The sequence below is a fragment of the Cynocephalus volans genome, chromosome 13 (assembly GCF_027409185.1).
Source record: "Cynocephalus volans isolate mCynVol1 chromosome 13, mCynVol1.pri, whole genome shotgun sequence".
NCBI classification, from domain to species: domain Eukaryota; kingdom Metazoa; phylum Chordata; class Mammalia; order Dermoptera; family Cynocephalidae; genus Cynocephalus; species Cynocephalus volans.
Genome location: NC_084472.1, coordinates 12,022,408 through 12,044,697, shown reverse-complemented (window position 1 = coordinate 12,044,697; position 22,290 = coordinate 12,022,408). Strand labels below are relative to the sequence as shown.

The 22,290-nt window shown below is 38.2% G+C and overlaps 1 protein-coding gene across 1 annotated transcript in view; it reads left to right on the top strand.

Annotated features, from left to right (window-relative positions):
• Positions 1-22,290, top strand: part of LPIN2 (lipin 2) — an 81,617-nt gene that overhangs the window by 45,596 nt on the left and 13,731 nt on the right. Inside the window, exons 3-8 of the mRNA XM_063077094.1 lie at positions 3,876-3,971; positions 6,690-6,991; positions 13,366-13,473; positions 14,154-14,277; positions 15,123-15,468; positions 19,674-19,773. Of these exons, the coding sequence (XP_062933164.1) occupies positions 3,876-3,971; positions 6,690-6,991; positions 13,366-13,473; positions 14,154-14,277; positions 15,123-15,468; positions 19,674-19,773 (1,076 nt within the window). The remainder of the gene's footprint in view (positions 1-3,875; positions 3,972-6,689; positions 6,992-13,365; positions 13,474-14,153; positions 14,278-15,122; positions 15,469-19,673; positions 19,774-22,290) is intronic.

The window sequence follows — 22,290 nt, the reverse complement described above, 5'->3', positions numbered from 1 at the left end:
GCCCCAGTGGAAAGAGAGCTTTAGTCTTCCTGTCAGTCTTGGAGCACATGTATCTCAGGGACCAGTCACTGTGGCTGAGGATGGGATATATTATTGATTGACTTGGCTTGGACAACAGCCCCATCTACTCCCTGAAGCCACACCTAAGCGTGCAGTGTGAAGTGGAAGACGAATAGATCCCCAAAAGACATCGGAGATGTTCTTACTCAAAGAACTGTATGCACATTGAGTGTCTGCCACATCAAGCCTTTCTCAGAGTGTACCAGCTCCATTTCAACATCTCAGTCATGTATGTTGAGCAAGACTGAGCCACAGTTTAGGAAGCTTGACTTTATGGAAATGAATGGTTGTTTAGAAACCAGTTTACTAGCATTTAGTACATTAAGATGAGCATCCTCTTTAAAATAATCAACTTGGGAAGCATTTATTACAGCTTGATGCTGTCTCTCAAAATATTTTTACAACATTTTCTTGGGTAGCCTGAAGAACTCATGGCATATTCTTTTAATTATCCTCAATATTTGCACAATTTGATATTAGATTTAATTTTTGGAAAGACCAAACTCTATTCAAAGTCAAATCAAGAGAATAAAGTAAGTAGTCCTACTGGGAATGTCATATTTGGTCAATAAACTGAATGGCTGTGAAATGGAAGATGGTGTATACATAGTTTAGACTCTAATTATTCCATCTTCTTAGCTACATTGGATAAATGGATAACCTCCAGAAGTGAAAATTTTGAAGAATATTAGTTTGAATCTATTTTTTATCAAACAGAACTACTAAATATTTCATTTGTATTGTTTAACCTAAACAAAGAGTTTATATAGCAACAAATCAAGTCAGTAAACATTCTTCCTGTGATTATAGAAGAAGCTCTATTCTTGTAGCTGCCGCAGAAATCTGGTATGACTCTAGATGCTTAAGTGACTTCTACCAGCCTGAGTTTCTTTGAAGTAAATATTCACAGTAATATAAAACGTTAAGGAGGCTGACTGGGAAATGAGTTGGGGTTAATTAACATTTGTCTTATTGAAACTGGATTTATGCAGCTGTTTCTTTTAAAAAGTAAAAGGAAAATGAGTTTCTGTGTAAAGGAATCATTTCATTAACACTTCTTAAATTACATAGGATTTTTAAAATTATTAATTGTCCATTTCCCCATTTTATTTAATAACATTGCTCATTCTTTTTTTTTTTTTTTTTTTTGCTGCTTTTTTGTTTATAATTGACATACAGTAAACTGTACATATTTAAAGGATACACTTTGATACATTTTTAACAAATGTTTGCATCTGTGAAATTATCACCACTATCAAGGTAAGGGACATTTTGTTGTCCTGTCTTCTTAGTCTCCTCTAATCTGTGACAGTTCCTCAGCTTTGTTTTTCATGATGTTGACTTCTTTTAAAACTTCTTATTTTTGAGTTAATTTCAGACTTACAGACAAGTTTCAAGTGTAATTTTGTAAGTTTTCATACATTTTCAGCCACTAATGTTAACATTTTACATGGCCGTTGTACAATTATCAGAACCAGGAAATTAACATTGGTATATAATACTATTAACTGAAGACCTCAACCAAATTTCACTGGTGTTTCCACCACTGTCCTCTTTCTGTTCCAGGATCCTGTTCAGAATCCCACGTTGCTTTTTATCCTGCATTCTCTTACAGTTCCTAAGTCTTTCCTTATGACTTTGACTGTTAAAGAGTATAGAACACTTATGTAGACTGTCCCTTGATTTGAATTTGTCTTTTTTTTGTTGTTGTTTTAATTGGAGAATAGTACTGTATTTAGAAACAAAGATCTGGTACCGAGACACGCTCGTTACTACTGAAGTATCATTGCTCCTAGGCTGTTTCAGCCGGCAGAACTAGGAAATGTTTGTATATACATATACACATGGATATCTACATTTCTCTGTAAAAATAATGAGTTCACATGGATTCTTCCAATTCCAGTACATCACACAGGCTTCCTCTCTCTCTACTTATTTGAAATATTTTTCTCTGACAGTGGAAAATGTGGCTCTGATTATCCACAATATACTTATTTGCTTAATCCTAGAAAACACAAAATAGTTTCAGAATTGCTAACCCACATCTGTCAAGAAAATTAAGAAAAAATTATTAACTACCGTACAATATTTGTTTATAGCTCTCTCTCTATAAAAATGTGTCACAATGCTGTTTTCCGAAGTTACTTAGGTTAGTTCTTTTCTTCCTCACTTCCTTCAGTGTGGTTATAGTATTCATATATAGGATTTTATAAGAAGCATTTTGACAACATATGTCTGCCTAATTTTTTTTTAAGTGTGCATTACTTATCCCATCATTGCCTGGCTTCTGGGGAGACAGAGCTGCCATCAGGCACTGGACGTGAACCACTGTGCAGCCTCTAGTCAGACAGGGTAGTTGGTCCCTGCTGGGAAGACCCAGCTGATGATGCAGTTTGTTCCCAGCAGAAGGCTTGGGCAGAGCCAAGCACATGTGCATTACAGACTGTTCTGCTTCCCGTCTTTATTCCCCAAAGTGTAAAGCTGGAGTTTAAAAGTGTATCCATAAGAGTTTTAAAAGTTGATGTTCATTTATTATTCTAATATATTTAAAAGTATTCACAGCCTACAGATAAATGACTACATTATTTTTAAGTGATATAGTTGTATTTAATATGCTGTAAAGACAGTTTTCATTTTGCATGGCAGTGCAGCCCATAAAAAAAACTGGGCAAGTGAGCTTAATAATTAATGGGAAAAATAATGATTTTTTTCCTACGTCTTCTACAAATTTTTGTCAAAACTTTAAAAATTTCTCTTACTGCCTGTTATAAATGTATTGGAAAAATTAAAAACATTAAAATAGTATTTGTTCAGTACATTGCAATTTAAAATATTACAAACATTGAGAACTATAAATATGTTATTCCTTTATAAAAACTTATTAAGAGTGGTTTGATCAGGGCTTGCCGCCTTCTTGACATAAAACTTATGTTACAGAGTGAGCATCTTTCCTGTGTCTTGGCAAACTGGTAAACTACTAAGTTTAGATCAGCTTTCAATTTTTCAGCATTCATTCCTTTAATGTCAGTTGTTTTGCTTATGTCACTTCCTCTGGACCATCTTCATCCTTTTTGTCAAGGGCACTTTATGAAGGCAGTAAGAGGAAGCTCACCATCATGGAGTTCTTCTGGCTGCACCTCTGGAGTCTTGAATGGTGGCAGGGTCAGTTTCCATAGTCAGTTGTTTCTTCTATAACTCTGTTGATGTTCGGTTTGAATTTTACGGCATTATCACTTTCTGTCTCTGCTGCACTTTCATCTTGGCTAATTTTCTCTTTCAATTGTCCATTTTTATAAGATGTCACGTGGGTTTATCACTAGGAGATGAGGAAGCCACATGACTATGCGCTTTGCTGTCCATGCCTATGATGGCAGCTGTTCTTTACACAGTGATCCGTGGGCAGAGGAGCTGGCAGTGAAGTTGTACTTTCAGGTTGTAGTTGTTCACAGCTCAGACTTGCACATGTCTGAACCATGCAAGGCAAGACCTGCCTGTGCTATAAATTGGAAAGTGTACAAATGTTTGACAATGATACTTCCCCCATTTTACATCATTTGGGAAATTAAATAAATAAAAATTTTTTAAATGCTGTAAAAATAGATGGTCAAATATTTTCTTTCAATCCCTGGTTATCTATCCCTCCCCCTACTCAAGTCCATTTAGTTAGGGGTGGATGTGAGGCAGGTAGCAGTGTTTCCCTGGGGCTGTGGTTCTGGGAACCTCAATACTAAGTTTGAGAAACCAGAACTTAGGCTTAGTTGAGCTTGAATGAAAGGCTCTTTGAGTGCCAAATCACACTTTGTTTCTTCCTTTAGATCGACATAGAAATCAATGGCAATGCAGTGGATCTTCACATGAAATTGGGTGACAATGGAGAAGCTTTCTTTGTGGAGGAGACTGAAGAGGAATATGTAAGTTCTTGTGGGTCACATTCACTTTACACATTGTGCTCAGGCCTCTGGTACATGTCTCAAACAGAAATGTTCAGCACTTTTCATTGCTGGTTGTACAAATGATTGTTGCTGGTTAGACAAACTTTAGTTTTAGGTTGAACTAAACTGTCAAAAAGGAGCTGGAGAGATGAGGAACTTTTCTCTATACCAAGTTTCAAGGTACAGAAGAGCATAAAGTAAGCCTTTGTACTTGCTCTCTTTGTAAGGGAAGGCATTTCTTTTCAAACTTTAATGAGCTTTCTTATTTGGTGTCAATTACAGCTTACACCTTGCCTTCTGTACTTTCAGTTTCTCCTGAGCAATTAAGGCATATCTATTCTGGCTGTGTGTGTGTACACATGTGACCTTTAAACTTGGAAAACATGTTTATCATTTTGGTTAGGGATATTATTACACCCCTAACCTTGAATAGTCACGTGAATTAATTTATTACGATCTCAAGCAATTAAAATTAATTGACCTATATCCTTCTATAAAAGGTAACATGTTTGGCTTCTTTCAGCAAGAAAATACAATTTGTCATGTCCTGCACTCCCCAACATACACACTTCTGTGTATCTATTGATTTGAACAGTGGTAAACCTTTCCTGAGGGATTTAATCGGTCTTTTAAAAAATTCTGTAGAAGGCATCTTTACATCTTTTTCCATAAAGAATAAAACCTCAAATAGCCAAAATGATAAATGTCAAGTTATTAAGGATTCAAGACTACTTTTTTTGGTTTTGAAGATGAACTGCCAGTTTGGGGTTACAAATTTCACAAAGAAAAATATCAAGAAACAATAGACAATAACAAAATGAGATTATGTGTATCTTTTTTTAGTGTAGTGAGAAGCCAACAACTTCGGTACCAGTATCTAAAGCAGCATTGAAACAGTGTGATTTATGAAGAGCAACTTCACCAGACCAGTGCTTTTCTTAGTATCTTAATTGCTTGTTTTTATGTTACCTTGTTTGCATTTACTTGGACTAAACAAAATTTTCCCTCATCAGAAACAGTCAAGAAGCAGAATGAGCATAATAAATAACAGTTGTCACTGATTGGATTTTGTGTAAATCAGCAGATACTGTAAGAAAGAGGACTGGGTTATTGATAGTTTGTTACTTAGTTCTCGTCTATTCTGATGGTTCCATTAAAAACTATTCTTAGGTCCACTGGGATAATGTCAACTTTCCAGCTTTTATTTCTTATTCCACATATGACCAAATTGACCAGATTTTCTGTAGTGAAATATTTTTATTTCTCTTTGAAATAAAAAAAAATTGTTAATTCATTTAATAGACATTGGAATTACTACTCTATGCCACATACTATGAATAAAATATTGCAGCCCCCCCCCCCCCCCCCACCCCGGAGTTCATGATTTAGAGGAGAATAAAAATTGGTAAAAACCCATCTGGCTGCCATTGATTTGCTTTTTGTTTCTCTCAAACATTTCACATTAACAATATGTCATTAACATTCCTTTCAAGTCAATCAGTCTAAATCTAACCCTATCCTTTAAAAAAGTAGCAGGACAGTATTCCATAGTGTGGATATAATACGGTTTATTAACCCTTCTTTTACTGATAGGCATTCAGGTTATTTTCAACTCCCCCTCCAGACCCCAAGCAAACATACCTGTAATAGAACTAGGAAACATCACCAGAAACAAAACAGCTTTCAAGAAGTAAAGTAAACAAAGACCATTGAATTAAAAGTCAGAGACTGTAGGTTCTCATTTGGATGCCTTGGGGACATTCAGAATATCTTATCACAGTTTCTCTGTAAGTGTGTTGCTGGTGAACACAAATTTCTCCTAGGTAAACAACACTACACCTCAGGATAATATGTTACCAAAGCTAAGTTCAAAAGCTTAGTAAACAGCAGTTATAGAAACCCACACATTTTTAGGACTACTGTGTAAAAACTTGAGTATTCTAAACTACATGAGGTTAATTTGTCTCTATTACCTACTTTCCATTTCCCTCTGACACAAAGGAATGAAGCAAACGGCTAAGAAGTTTATTTACTGTTCACCAAACTTAGTCATTTTTTCATTGGATTAGGAGCTAGCTTCTAAACATTGGGCCTTCATTTTTATTTTGAATTTCTAAAAGGATATGTTAAATGTTATGATTTTAAAATGTACTAGTATATTTTACAGGGTATTGTCTCTCCATAATCACCATCTTCCATCCTCGATTGCTTTAGGAAAACATAAGCATTAGCCACTGTAAATTCACTGTAGTTCCTCACTTCACTTGCCTATCCTGGTGCCCTTTGTCCTATATGGTGTCCTAATCTGCCTTCTGCTTTATCCTGTTCTTGCTGTTCTTTGTAGGTTCTTAACAGAGTGCTTTGTAATGCCTTCTCAGAATGTTGCTGCTGCTGCTTTGAACTTCTCCTTGCAGAGAATTTAATTGGCTCTGCTTTAGCTGTAGCTTTTGTTCCATGCCAACTTGGAATATCACTTCCTCCCAGTGTACTCGGTTTCTTGTACTGAAATGAGCTATCACTTAGTGTGTCTAAACGGTAGAGCAGGCGATGCCTTAGTTCAGTGTGACTTTCTTACCTTTAGGGAATATGTATTCTTTCTACCTCTGTGAACATTTATATACTCAAAAATTAATTAATGTTGTGGTTCACTGTTCAGTTTGTCATGAATAACTATTCTTTCCCCTCATTCTCCTTAAGGAAAAGCTTCCTGCTTACCTTGCGACCTCACCAATTCCTACTGAAGATCAGTTCTTTAAAGATATTGAGACCCCTTTGGTGAAACCAAGTGTAGATGAAAGACCATCCCAGAGTTCAGACATCTCACACATCTTGGAAACGGAGACAGTTTTCACTCCAAGTTCTGTCAAAAAGAAAAAACGAAGGAGAAAGAAATACAAACAGGACAGTAAGAAGGAAGAGCAGGCTGCTTCTCCTGCTACAGAAGACACATGTGACATGGGTGTGAGCTCTGAAGATGAGAAGGGAGCCCAGTCTGCAAGGTAGGGCTCTCCTCCTGGGAAGGGTCTGGTGCAGGTACCAGGCATCCGCTCAGGCTGTGGGTAGAACGCAGGTAAAGCCAGAAGCTGCTGTCTTTTATAGATACAGGGTGTGAGGTTTGGACTCATTTCTCCCCTTGACAGTTTATTGTGAAACAAGTGAGAGAGGCACTTCTTTTGATCTTTCGGCAGCTCTTCAAAATTTGCCATCAGACGTCCTGCTATGGTACTAAAATGTCATTTGCAGCAGACTGGTGGTGTGTCTATTTCCATCCAGTAAGTTTACAAAAACCAAATAGATCATAAGTGAAAAGAAAGTCTGCATTAGTGACTTGCCCCTGGGTGAGCCGATAGAGGTGGGGAGGTCATCTATGGAATTTCCCTACCCGGTGCTCTTGTGCTTGGTAGCTCACATGTTCCTAAGAAGGTTAAAGTTTTGTTTTATTTGAGTTTATCAGCAAAATATCCTAGTAGGTTGAAGAGGAAGGAGTTTCTTTTTTTTTAAGTGAGAAATCTTGATCACCGCTTATTTACCAGCTCAGAAGAGCTCAAAATATACGGCAGTTTTCCGGTCAGCACTGCCTGGGGTTTAAAGGTAACAGTTGGGAGTAGAACATATATTTTCTCATTCAAGATTTAAGTTTCTTCCACCTGTTCCACTCAGTGGTCACCCCAGTACTGGGCAAGGTCTGTCCATGTGTCAGTGGGTGGTTCTCTTCATTGGTGACCATTGGACAAGCTTTTACATGTGACCCTGCATTTCCAAACCCTTTATTTGAATGGGGTGGGGGTGGTGGCTTTACGAGGGTGATGCTGGTCCCCTGTGTGTTTCCTCCTCAGCTGCTGAAAAGAAGTCATGCTCTACTTCCTGGGAAAAGCAGTGCTGTTCAAGTGCTTTTAATCACAGAAAAGAGGGGAAATAATTTCTTTCTATAGTTACAGAAACCAAATATATACCAGGAGTAAAGTCTACCTTGATCTAGTATATGTTCTCTTTACCAAGCATTGATTTTAAACGGTTATGTCAGGAAAAAACTGTTATTCATATATTATTAGTGTATCATAATTATAGTACATTAATGAGTAACATAGTATAATAATGCGTTTTTGGCAAAATTATTAAAGTCATTTTCTAAGATGTTGAAATCTGGATTGTAAATCCTGGAATAAAATCCTATATTTAATAGTAATTTTTAATATGAAAAATTATTTTCTACCCATCTTCTTTTATTATGCACCATTATGTTTGTGGTATTCTTCCTTACTCCTCCCACACTGAAGATATTACTTTTATTTCAGTTCTGGTAGAATGTAGAATTCCTCTGTTAGGATGGAAAGCAATAGTGAAAATGTACATTAGGTTCCACAGACCAGTGTAAACTATACCCATAAAATTTAAAAATCCTTAATAATCAATAAATTTAAGTAATTTTTTTTTGTCAGTTTCAAAATGCTGGCTGGGAAAGGTTTAATTATAAATGTTCTAAACTCTACTTTTATATATCATTAATTCTCAAAGAATTTTAAGCTAATAAAATGTACCACATTTTGTAAAAAGACACTCGTCCTCTTTTTCTTCCTTTCAGTCTCTTAAAGGTTATTTATCCTTTCTTTCCCTAGGAGACTAAACTATGAGAATCTTTCAGAGCTTCCACTGCTTGATTTCAGGACTATTAAGAACACCATAAACAATTCCTTTAAAAGTTTTGTCTTAGGGCCGACCTGTGGCTCACTCGGGAGAGTGCGGTGCTCATAACACCAAGGCCACGGGTTCGGTTTTAATAAAAAAAAAAAAAAAAAGTTTTGTCTTATGTATGGTAAAATGTGTAGGTGGGCAAGAAATGTGTATTCTCTGGAGAAAAACTTGAAATACTTACACATCTAAATTTTATTTGGATTAGCATTGTAATCCTCCCTTACGTCCCCTATTCCTGAAAATATTTTTTTCAACTAAAATTCTTTCAAGATCTACTAGAAAGAACACTGAAGTAAACACTTTTGTCTCCAAAGTTTTGTTGACGTGTGCCCTTTGTGAACATAACAGAGCAAAATTCAGACCTCCTGAACAGCCTGCAACTACAGTTTAGGAAGTTAAAACATATGCAAAGTCTCCTACTAAATGCACAAGAATCATTATTCTAAAGGAATGTTGTAGATGGGTGTCATAAGCCGGTGAATATCCGCACATGCCTCGCTCTTCCAGACAGCCGCATCTGTTGGTGTGCCGATTCGGTTGACAGTGATGAGTGCTTGCCAGCCTCGTCTAACCAGCACCTTGCTTGCTTGGTAAGCAGGGGTGTCAGAACACTTGAAAACTAGGGCCTTGCAGTAATTTTCAGGAGCTTGGTGGCTTGCTTTTTTATTAGGTCACAGTTGAATTATAGATTTTGCCACTTGGAGAAACTCTTATCTGACATTTCTTAAAACAGGATCTGCTTAATCATGCAGCCAACATAAATTAAAACTTAAAAGACAAAATGTAAACAGTCATGAGAGTTCTGAAATAAGTGCTAAGCCAGAAGGGAGACAGAATGGGTCCGTTATAGTTCATGATTGTGGGACAGTCACCTCTTCATCTCTCAGGGCCTTGGTTTCTTAACCTGTAAGGTAAGAGGATTGAACTACATGGTTTGCAAGACCCCTTTTAGCCTAGCATCTAGATCCTAAAATAATTTGAAGGAAGATATTTAGGGTCATTAACAGCATATTAAACAGCATGTTGAAGAATCTGAGAGAACAGGAAGCTGACAGCTTTTGTTGCTGTGAGGTCTAGGAGTTGTGTGGGATTGGGGAGTTTGCAGCTTTCTTTCATATAACTTTTTCTCCTCAGCCTCTACCACTTAGGAAAGAAATTCTGTTTCTGGAGAGAAGATACAAAAAATGGGTTTTTATTATGATAAATGGCAGTCTACTCTTTTGGTGGGGGGTACTCTTTACTTTTCAAGAATTTTCTTCTTGAAGAAAAATAGGCTTCTTGAAGGAGGCAGATGAAAGAGGGAATCATTCTTTAAAGCAGGTTGCTGTTGCACGGCTAGAAGAAACTCATTTGTGGAAATTGGAGAGCTTTAAAGTACACAGGGCTTTGTTTAAACTCTACTTAGTGAGTCTCTCTCCTTTGCTAAAGATGGACTTTTGGCTTGAGTAAAGCATGGAAGCCTTGTTTGTCCTTCCAGAGGATAGATGGGTATAGGTGGGTGGGTGTGTATGTGTGCGCGAGTGGTTTTGTTTTTTGTTTTTTTGGGTTTTTTTGGGTGGCTGGCCGGTAAGGGGACCTGAACCTTTGGCCTTGTTGTTACCAACACCGTGCTCTTACCAACTGAGCTAAATGGCCATCCCCATGTGTGTGTATTAAAAACATTGCACCTAGATATAGTTAGCTTTTTGGAGGGAAGAGATGGTGTTCAAAATTGGATGGTGTTATAGTACAATCTTGAGTACCACTAGACAGAACATACCACTGGTGGAAATACTTCATATACCCAGCAATAGCAAAAGGATCAGGAACAGACCATCAAAAAGGAATCTCAACTTTTAATCCACTAAAGTAGACTTGCTTAAAAAGTTGTATGTGGGAGCTAAGTCCAGGGAGCCTAGGACTTTTCACAGACAGCGTCTCTCATCCTGATGCATCTCCTGATCAGTAATTGGCTTCTAGAGAACCTTCCATGTTCTTCTGTAGTGCATGCAGATATTCTAGGTGACATGGATCTCACAGGCGCTCTCTGCCTTTCCTGCACTTCATTTCTGATATAGCAAACAGAGAAACATTTCAGGGCTCCGCTCAGTCTGCTGTGAGGTATCTTTTATGGGAAATGTTCTATATCCAAATGCAAACTTGGATCATTAGCCACACTGAAATTCATTGACTAACACTGTACTAAGGTTACTGATAAATATTGTTAGCAGAAGCAGTGATCTTTGACCATGGTAGTTAGCAACCCCATTTATTTTTACATAATACCAATTAAATAGTTTAAAACTCATTTAGCATCTATAATTTATCCCACATAAATAATTTAGGCTATTTATTTTATCTCTCCATTAGTTTTTTTCCTTCACTTTTTTTTGAGGTATAATTTGTATGCAACAATATCCACAGGCCTTAAGTGTGTGGTTCAATGAATTTTGACAGTTGTATACATCCATGTAACCTCTGTTAGTTTTTGGTTGAGATAAATGTCAGTTCGCAGCATGATACTGAATCTAAAGAAGTCGGGGAGCACATGTGAAGGCTGACGTGTTTTCTGTGCACACTGATTATGAACTCCGGCAACCGTAAGCCCCCAGTCCCGACTGGAAGTTGAACTATTTAGCTCTTCTGTTCAGTGCTGATGTATATATTAACATTCCTGTGTTTTAGTGCAGGTATTATCAGTGTTCATACTGTTTTCCTCACATTCTAATATGTACACTCCCTTAAATCCTCATGTCACATGCTTAGTTCAGGGTACTCTGTCATGGCCTGCCTCACTGGTCCCCTATTCTCAGGCACCTATATGTGCCATTTGAAAGTGCTTAACAGGTTTTTAGAAGTCCTGTTTAAACACAGGAAGCATGGGACTGACAAGAACCTCAACATCAGAAACCTTTTCCATCACTCTAAACTGATGGGCTCTATTTTTGTCAAGATATGCCCGGAAAGACCATTTCATGGTTTCCTAGGGTTGTAAATTCTTAATGGTGCCTTATCTCTCTCACAATATTTCACTAAATCCCTTTTACTTTGCTGATTTTTTTTCTTGGCTTAACCTTTTGTACTGCAATGAAATATGTTCCAGAAATAAAATATTTTTAATATAAAAATTTTGGTGGCTTTTATTTATTTATTTTTTCAGACCACTTTCATATATATGGATAGTGGTGGGTCAAGCTGGTGTGTCCTTTCAAATTTGACAAATAAGAACCATTCACAAGCATCTTATTTTCCCTTTCTTAAGGGAAAATTTACTGTTTGATTTTCCTTTATTGAGAAATAGAATGAGTTTTTTTAGATATCTGCCTTTCTCAGGTAGATGTTTTTCTCTCCTTCAATGAGGTTGCATGCCAAAGTAATACTCTGGTATAAAGAAGATTCAAGTTAGGAAAACCTTAAACTAAAAATGTTTTTTGTCCAGCAAATTAAGTGGTATGGATATTCTTATTTTACATTTAGAATCTGTCCTATTAGCACATTGAATTTTCTCTAAGAAGATCTTAAACTTGTATAATATGGTATGTTGTGCTTTTCAGAGTTTTTCTTTGTACTTTATAATTTTCAGAGATTTCAACATGCTGCGCCACATAAATCTCACATGGACTCTGTGAAGTAAACAGGACAAGTAATACATTTGCAGCTAAAGATGAAAACTGGGGCCCATGGTGCTTCTGAGGGATGTTTTCAAGGTTATAGGGCAAGTTAGATACATTAACTCTGCTAATTAAAGAAAACCAAAGGGTAAATCAGTTAAAACCTGATTAGCAGTAGTTTAGCCTCCTGCAATTCCAAGGTCTGTGCCTGAATTTTAAAAGTATTTATCATTTATTGTATTTTTCTATTGTCTTGCTCACATCTCCACATCATTTAGATAGATTCTAAGTAAAGAGAGAGTTTTCAAATAATCCCTGGGCCAAACAAAGATGAAAGTTAGTCCGGGGCTTTTAAGAGTTTAAGGTATTTTTTAATTTTTGAGCCCTAGCTGTGTCTTCAGCCAATATCCTTATGTTTTCTGTAGTATATGGTGCGTGAGAACTAGGTAAGAACATGGGCTTACTTATTCTGAATCCTGCTACTTACTAGCTTTTTGACTTTGGACAAGTTAAACTTCTGGATCCTTTATTACCTAATATCTAAAATGAAATAATAAGGATTGAATGAAATATACATAAAGCCTTAATTTTCTTCTTCTAGCTTTTGAATCAGTTACTCTTTTTTGTGTGTGTGTGTCATTTTTCGTGACCAGTAAGGGGATCGCAACCCTTGGCGTGGTGTCGCCCACACCGCGCTCAGCCAGTGAGTGCACCGGCCATCCCTATATAGGATCCGAACCCGCGGCAGGAGCGCCACTGCGCTCCCAGCGCCGCACTCTCCCGAGTGAGCCACAGGCCAACCCTATATCGGTTACTCTTAAGGGACGTAAAAAGACATTTTTGGTGACATTTGTCTTCTGTCCTTCCTGCATTTATTCCATATTTAAATAGTGATTGCAGTAGTGTACGGTGGGTGGCGCTGTTGAATCCCCCTTCTCCTTCAGGTTTTCCTTTTAAAATGGTTAGTTATTAATCACTTGGTCCTCTTCATTTTTCTCTCTTAATAAGTGCGTCAGTAGGTCGGGAGGACGTTTTAGAGCTGACTGATGAAAGTATCATTTTTCCTGCCTTCCTTTCTTTCCCTTTCACAGAGGATCTTCCAGTGCTTCCTTAAAGGAAGAAGAATATAAAGAGCCTTTGCTGTTTCATTCTGGGGATCACTACCCCTTGTCTGATGGAGATTGGTCCCCTTTAGACACGTAAGTATCTTTGAAATTTCTTGGTTTCTTAAAGGAAAGAGGAAGGAGGATAAATTAAATAGCTTGTCTGTTATTAGACAGTAATGATATTTCCCATTTCTCATAGAGGAACTGAATGTTTACATTCAACATCGATGTGAACCTTTTCTCTCAATACTCATTTTGTTCCTAAACTTGATCTGGCGTACACTAACAGTGTTGGCCAATTTGTAGATTTATATAATCAATGTAGAATTTGGCCATCTACAGTTCTTAAATTCTAATCTTTTAGTATCAACAATTGACTGTAAATGTGAATAATATAGTAAAAAAACATGGAGTCATACTATTTATTCTGCCGTCAAATCTCACGTATTAGTTATGTTAATTTACCGGCCTTTCAATGCATTTCCTTTTCTATAAAATTACCTTTCTCATAGATTTCTAGTGAGAAACAGGTGAGATAATGGTTATGAAGAGTTTACAGAGGATCTGGCAAGTCCTCAATAAATCCTAGTTGGCATTGCTTTTATTGTTATTAAAGAACTCAAGTGGGAGAAATAGTCTTCAATACAGTCTTTATATCTTCAGCATAGTGTTGATGTATTCAAGCTTATATTTTTTATAATCTGTCAAGCTCAGCAAAACTGAGGTCTTTCTGACTTTAAAGTCATCATATTTCTTTGTTCTGGTATTTGCAGCACTTACTCCCAGGCAGTGTGTCCTAAGAGCGATTCAGAGCTGGAGGTGAAACCCACCGAGAGCCTGCTCAGATCAGAGTCTCACATGGAGTGGACATGGGGCGGGTTCCCAGAGTCCACCAAGGTACTAGGGTTTACTTGCCCGTGGAATGTGTCTGGTTAATGGCTTGTGAAGTCCCTCCATCCATGAGTAAGGGAGGCAATTTCTGACTGAGCTCACAGGAATGTAAATGATGGTAGTGCCACCATGTGGTCGTAAAAGTAAATCCAAAGTTAACATTTTTTATGTTTGCACTGTACATTTGCAACAGAAGGAATCAGTATTTTGGGTGTGTTTCTGTTTAGTAAATAATCATGTTGATTATTAATTAATGTACGGAATTTTAAAAGGCATCAAAAGGAAACTAAAATATCCACACAGAAATTTTAAACAGGAAATTATTAAAGGTTTTTTTGCCAGCTCATAATGATAGAACTAGGAAGATACATTGCTTGAGAGAGAAAATATTTAGGTCCTCTGTTGAATTTAGTTTTTAAAAAATATATATTTTGCTTAATTTGTGATTGAGTTTAGTCTTTACTTCTCATCTTTATGTTGTTTTAAAAGAGCCTTGAGGTAGTCCAAGCAGGGCAAAATTTTCATTTAGTAGTCTATGTTTTCTCCCTCAAAATGAATTTTCTCTACCTTTGAGTATCTGAAAAGTGTCATTTTTTCTCAGTCTTCTCCAGTATTTAATTTTTCGTGGTAGAACAGTTGTGACTATACCTCTTTCATAAATGTCATGATATTGAACAAAATATAATTACTAGTTTTTCTCACTTCTTAATTACGAAATATTTTACACATACAAAATAATATCTTTAATGAATGTGTTAATTTATAAATAAAATGAACAATTACCATCTTAAGAAATACATTATAACAAATACCTTTGAAAGTAATTGTTTTAAACAATGCAACTTTTTTAGGTCAGCAAAAGAGAGAGATCTGACCATCATCCTAGGACAGCTGTGATTACACCATCAGAAAATACCCATTTTCGGGTAATTCCCAGTGAGGACAACCTCATAAGTGAAGTTGAGAAGGCTGCTTCTGTCGAAGACACTGTCTGTACCATAGTGAAACCCAAACCCAGAGCCCTGTGCAAGCAGATGAGCAGCGCAACTTCTGCTACAGAACTTCTCGAACCTCCTCTTGAGAAGCCTCCAGTTTCATATATGTTAGATGCAGACCACCTTCCCAGCCCATGCTTAGCTGAGGCGCCCCCAGCATCCAAACCAGCTGCCAAAGTAGACTCACCGTCAAAGAAAAAAGGTAATCGTTCATTTATTGGCATTAGGTACTCTGAATTTAGATGGTAAATTATTTCAGTGTTTCAGATAGTATGTGATGGCTACATTTGTGTTTGTATTCACCAACCAGAACCTATCACACAGTTTATTGTGGTAACTGTACTGTGGCTTTCCCATTACTCTATAAATTCCACTTCAACAGGACCCAACTTCCTCATGACTTTCTCCTGACTGTTACTACTCAGGCCCTTGAGAAGCATTTACTGAGAAAACGAATGAATGAATTCTAATCAGTTAATGAGTAAAATTAACTTTATTAAGTAGGTATGTCAATAAAGTGAAGTAGAATCCTAAATGATAAATATGTTTAAACAGAAAAAATTAGAGAAAAAATATCTTCACTTGAAACATCTGCTTAGTTGAGGCCCAATTACATACTTTTTTGTAATGGCATGGTATAAAAATAAATGTATACTAATTACTAGAATGTGATGTCTTCTTTCATTGATTATCTCCCTCTAAATCAAGTAGAGAAGATAGGGTCCAGCTCTCAGCTCAACAGCTGTGTCTCACTGTGGGGAATATAAGTTTAATAAGTAAGAGCATTTTTATTATTTAAAAATATAAAGTTATCCATTGTTACTCAGTACAGTAAGAGCCAGGTCACACACACTTGCTGAACACTAGCCTTGGATCCTATTTTTATGGAAGTGAAACCTTACCTAAAATTACCATTGTCAAACATAGCCAAATACCTATTTCACTTTTTAAAAAATTCTAACATCAAAGGTTAGATAATCACAAACTGACTTAATAGATATTCAATACATTCAAGGTCACTGCAAAATAATTTATCTAAAATAAAAGAATGTGACTGTCAAGGGTGTTTGTGGCCAAATCTGAGTATCCAACTGGTGGTGGCTTAACTCAGCACCTGCTCTTCCACCAAAAACCCATAACCATGTGTTGCGCTCTAAGAAGTGTTACGGAGGAAAGTCCAGTTCTTCTCAGGTGTGTTCTTTATTTTAGTCTAGGACATGAGACCCCTCTTCTTAGCACGTAGTGTAGCAGCTGACTAGAGACAGGAAACTTAGACAGGCCGTCGTTCTCTTGGCCTCATTCTTTTTTCCCCCAACTTTTTATTATGAAAGTTTTTATATGTATATTTGCCTTCCTCTCTCTCCCACGTTCTCTCTCTCTCTCTCTCTCTCATGTACATATGGTTTCTTTATTGTTTTAAACCATTTGAAGGCAAAGTTGCAGACATTATGACTTTTCACCCTAAAATACCCCAAGATGCACCTTCTAAGAATAAGAACATTTTCTGCACAGCAGGCAGTACCATTGTCTTCTTGAAGAACCTACATTTATATTTCCCCAGGTGTACTGAGAATATTTTTTAGCTGATTTTTTTTTTTCAAACCAAGATCCAGTCAAGGTTTTATTTTAGAATAGCACCCACCATGTTCTCTCTCTCTCTCTCATCACACAACCCCCATCCCCCTCTACACCCATGATAGTGACCTTTTAAAGAGCCCAGCAGGTTGTCTTGCAGACTCTTCTCTGATGTTCTAGATGTGTCAGGTTTTTTTTTTTTTTTTTTCAAAGTGACATCCTTATATTTCCTTAACTGATGTTAGCTCCAGAACAGCACTGTTCAGTAGAAATGTAATGCAAGCCACTTATGTAATTTGAAGTCTTCTCATAGCCACTTAAAAAAACTAAAATAAATGAGTGACATTGTTTAGTAACATATTCTAAGCCAGTAAATCCAAAGTACTATAATTTTAATACGTAATTAATATAAAAATTATTAATGAGATATTTTGCATTTTCTTTAGAGTAAGTGGTGTGTGTTTTACATATTATTAAACACATTTTGCATGCTTCACTTCAGACTAGTAACAGTGGAAGGGAAGATTATAGGATATACTGGGTATTTCATATTGTCTCATGATGACCCACTGTTACTGATGCTGAGTGTGAGCATGGTTGAAGGTGTTGCTTATCAGATCTATCCATTGTAAAGGATTTCTGTCCTTGTGCAGTTAGAAAAGGTGATACTTGGGTTGATCCTTGGGCACCACGTGAATACCCTGTTCCCCAACAACCTTCCCTTCATGGTTTTCTTAGCGCAGGTGATTGCTTCAAGTTTGGTCATGCTTGTTCTTACCTATAAATATTTTTAAATTTTTACCATATGTAAATTATGTAGTGGCCAGGATTATTCATGTAACAGTAAATGAAAGAAGAATAAATCAACATATGTTTATTGAGCACTGAATTTCTCTTCCATTGACATGGATGGTTGAGAACCAACATGAGTGAAAAGATTAATTGACATTTTAAAAAATAAAACCCTGCTCAAATCATGGTCAGTCTTATTATTTGCAAACCTTTGTTTTCTTTCAGCATTGCAAATGAATAACTAAATTCTTACTTCTGATATATATTTTTTTAATTTTTATTGAATCAAAATTGATTATACATATTTTGGGGGTTCAACATTGAGATATGTTGATCAAATCGATATTACTAGCATATATATTGTTACAAATCGTAATTATTCTTTATGCCCCTTGTCCAATCTCTCCCCATTTCCCTCTCCCTCCCCGCTCTAATTACCCTAGATTTCCTCTCCTGAAAGAGTAATGGTTACTCTGTTGATTTGTTGCCTAGATGATCTGTCCAGTGCAGAGAGGTGTGATCAGGTCCCCCACTATTATCATAGAGCAGATGCTTCTTCTGTCACTGTGAAGTGGGCTTTGTGGAGAGAGACATCCTCTTCTTTTTTCTTTATCTCTGCTGATGACTCTCCTTGTGTCAGTGCACTTCAGTGGCTGGTGGACCATCTGCATGGTGGTTGTGGCGTCTGGCTGCTTTCGTGGCAGCCATGGTTATTGTGGTGGCTGTGGTGGGTCACCTACATGGAGGTGATGTTTTTGGCCTGCTCCTTGGTGCTGGCAGTGTGCCAGGTTGTGGAGAGTGTCTGATCCCCAGATCCATGCCTTGGGTCCCTGGTTGGGCCCCAAGGCACTGGCATGGTGTGCCTCGTTGTGGGATCCAGTCCCCTTCTCCATGCCTCAGGTTCCCAGGCAGGCCCTGAGGCCCTGGCATGGGGTCCCTGGTTGTGGGAAGGGGGTCTGGTCCCTGACTGCTAGCCCTGGGCCCCCAGGCAGGCCCTGTGGCATTGTTTGTGTGCCTGGATGTGGGAGGGGGGTCCAGTCCCCTTCTCCATGCCTCGGGTCCTCAGGTGGACCCCAAGGCACTGGCACTGTGACTGGTTGTGGGCAGGGGTCCTGCCCCTGGCGCCATACCTCATGTCCATTGGTGGGCCTTAAGGTGCTGGTGGTGTGCCTGGGCCGGAACTAATTTTTTGTCCTTTGCTTACTCTAACATGGGGGAACTTCCTGTGGGAACCAGTACTTGAGCTGTGTGGTTGAGCTAAATTGCTGCTGTTTCTGTAGGGAAGGCTCTTTGTGCAGCTCAGGGCTTAATGGTTGACCTTATAGGTACTCTCAGCTCTCCAGAGACCGGGTGCACCTGGGTTGTGTAGAGACTCTGGGCCTGAGTCTTTTCATCAAACTGCACTCCATGCAATTCTGCATTCCCAACCAGTCTCCCCTGAGTGGTCCTGTGCTGATTGGGGGGCGGATCGGCTGTCTTTGCTGTGTCCCAGTGTTTGCCCAGGGGGCCTGTCTCCCTCACTGCCCGTGCCCCAAACACTTCCCATGGGACGGGCCCTGCACCGGTCCCTTGTGTTGACTCACTGGCCTCTGAATGGCTCCCCTTTTTCAGCTGTTCTGGCTCCTCGCTCCTGCGTGGGTCCACGGGAACCCTGTTAGTGGTCTTGCTGTCCTGGGGGCCACCAAAGTCGTCTTCTCTCCTGCCGCCTCCAAGTAACTCCATCTAAAGGGCACAGCCACGGCTTCCGCCAGCTCCCGCTCCATGTGCTCTGCAGTTCCAGCATTAAAGCGGCCACAGCCTGAAATGCTCAGAGCAGCTTTTTCTTTCTCTCATCGTGGTTTCTCCCACCTTCATGAACTCTGTAGGTCTCTCCTCCTCTTCCCCTGAGCTCCATCGCCCCCAGCTTGGCTCATGTTACATTTTTATAGTTGTAAATTGGTTGATTTGTGGGAAAGAGTGACATTGGGGATCGTCTATTCCGCCATCTTGACCAGAACTCCTCTGATATGTTTTTTTTTTTCTTTTTTAATGTAAAAACAGGTGTCCACAAGAGAAGCCAGCACCAGGGACCTGATGATATTTATCTCGATGACTTAAAGGCTCTGGAACCTGAAGTTGCAGCTCTCTATTTCCCTAAAAGGTAGTGTGCTCCTTGTGTATTGAAGGGTAGACAGCTCTGAAATATTTTAGTTTTTTCATCTGAGGAAAAGGAGCAAGGTATTGGTGTCCTTTAGTTAAATCTGATGAGTGCTTCAGGTTTTGGAAAACTCAGAAATAGGTGTGTGTTGTTTGGACTATAGCGATTTGAAATAATAATTGCCTATTTGTGAAGACATTTTTGATACAACAAAGGGAGAGACAGTAGTTAAACCTACATGAGCGTGTGTGACTTCAGATTAGCACTTTTTATAGTCATTAATGCAAACTCAACATGCTTGAGAAAATTCTTGAGTATTGCTTCATTTTTTATGTGTTTAAAAGAAATAATACATCTTTATTCAAAAACATTTTATAAAGAATGCCTTCACTCCTTTGGAGAGGCTGAGATCCTGGGCCTCTTCTGTACCCAGGGCTGGGACTGGCGAAGTGCCCTTCCAGTGGGCCTGTGCTCCCCCATTCCTGCAGCTCACTCCACTCACCACATAGCCTCCTGCCCCTCCCTCACAGTTTTCCCCTTTGAATGATTCAAATTGGACCTCAGATACAATGGGCTTAGCCTGCCTCCCAAGTTCATTTCCACTCTTAGGTGAATTCCATTATAATACTCTGGTTACAAAAAACTTTTATCCATGGGAAGTATGACTTGAATATACTGAGCCATAGGCATAAAAAATTAAACACTTCAAAATGAATTATTGAAAACCTATTTCACATTTTTTGGGGGATAGAAAGATGGAATTGACATGAAGATATTTAAATTTTTTACAGCTATTTTGGGGAGGTTCTTTAAACTCCTTCCTAGTTCTGTGCTTTAAATTTGTCTCAGAATACCTACTGTATTTGACGTGATGGTGAGAGCACTGAAACTTTTTTTATTCCAATAGGAAAGTTAAAATGTAAGCTTAGAATTATCACATTCTTTCATATTTCCAGTTCTTAATCATTTTCTTACATTGGTATTCCTTAAGCAGATTTCTTAGTTTCCCTTTTTTAAAAATGGAGAGTGATTAATGCAGTGGGACCTTACTCCCCTCTGTTACAACTTAACTCTTCAGAGTCACTGTTCATTCACTAAGTAAGTATCTTACCTCACAAACTAATTATTTCTTGAGACATGTCATAAACACATAGATGGCTGTTACGATGGTTATAAGCATTTGTTTTGTCATGTTCATTATCACCTTTACTACCAAATAGTAATTATAGCTAAACTTTAATGTAAGTCACTTCACTCTGGTGGATTTGGTGATGTGTTGAATCAGATGACAGCCTCCATGTGTTTAGGTTTGTTGTTGGCTGGGGTGACACTAGGTGCTGTAACTCTCAGTATCTCACTAGCTTACGACAGTAGAAGTTTAGTTCTTTCTCATGTGTTCACGTCCCAGTGCTGGTGCGTTGTGGGAGGCCTCGCACACTGAGATTCAGCCTCCTCCCATCTTGAGACTCTGCCATCCCCTTAGGGCCCCAGAGTCCAACACTGACAACCAGCAGACAGGAAAGGGGAGGGCCAGCTGGGGAAGGGGTACAGCTCACTTCTTCTAACCGCATCAGCAACTTGGTCATGTGGTCACATGGCCACACCTGACCGCATGGGGCGCCTTGACATGTGTCCGTGTGTGAACACATGGCAGTCTTCTGTTTGTGCTCTGAGACATGGCCTTGCGCCTCCACCCCAGCATAACAGCAGGTTTTGCTGCGTTACCATTTACCAACAGGTTTTGGCTTTTTACCATTTCCAATGTGGAGAACGTTCTGTTGATCCAATTAATCTCAATTTTGTGGTGTCAGTGTGCATTGCTATTAAGAGAAAATTTCCAAAGACAACTCTCATTGGTCTAAATGCAAAACAATAGCTTTTGAAACTGCTTTCTCTTTGTACCACAGCCGTACTCTGCTGCCACCTACTGTTGAAATTTGAGATGTTTTCAAAAGATGATGTAACTTCACTGGATCTCGTGCATCGGTTGTGTTTTTTTAATCAAACATTAAAAATACTGGCTTTTTGAGTAAAATAAATGACTTTGAAAATTCTAGAACAGTATCTTAAGTGTGACATTAAATACCTATTCAAAAGGTGTAGAGTAGTAAGCATTCATGACTAAGGTACTTAAGGTGTCGTTTCCTTATTCTTTTTCTCTCAAAGTAATGCTCCATTACAAAAGGTTTCCCTTATGGTCACCTTCTGAAACCTGGCTTCTGTGCCTTGTTATCTAGAACAATGAGAATATTGAGTAACCTCATCTTTAGTTCTGGCTCTGACTGCTGTGAGAAAAGTTTCTTCCAGTTCATTCCTCAATACATTTCTTTTACAGCTCCAGCTTCCTGAGAATTTTCTCTTAATTTCTGTTTTCTTTTTTGTGATGTAATAGATGGATTTAGAAAAGCCTTATTTTTAAAAGAATATAGCTTTGGACTATAGTAATTTTCTACAGGATATGTGTAGTACCACAGGTTTTTCTAGGAAATTAGGATCAAAAGGTTTCCAAACATGAGATTT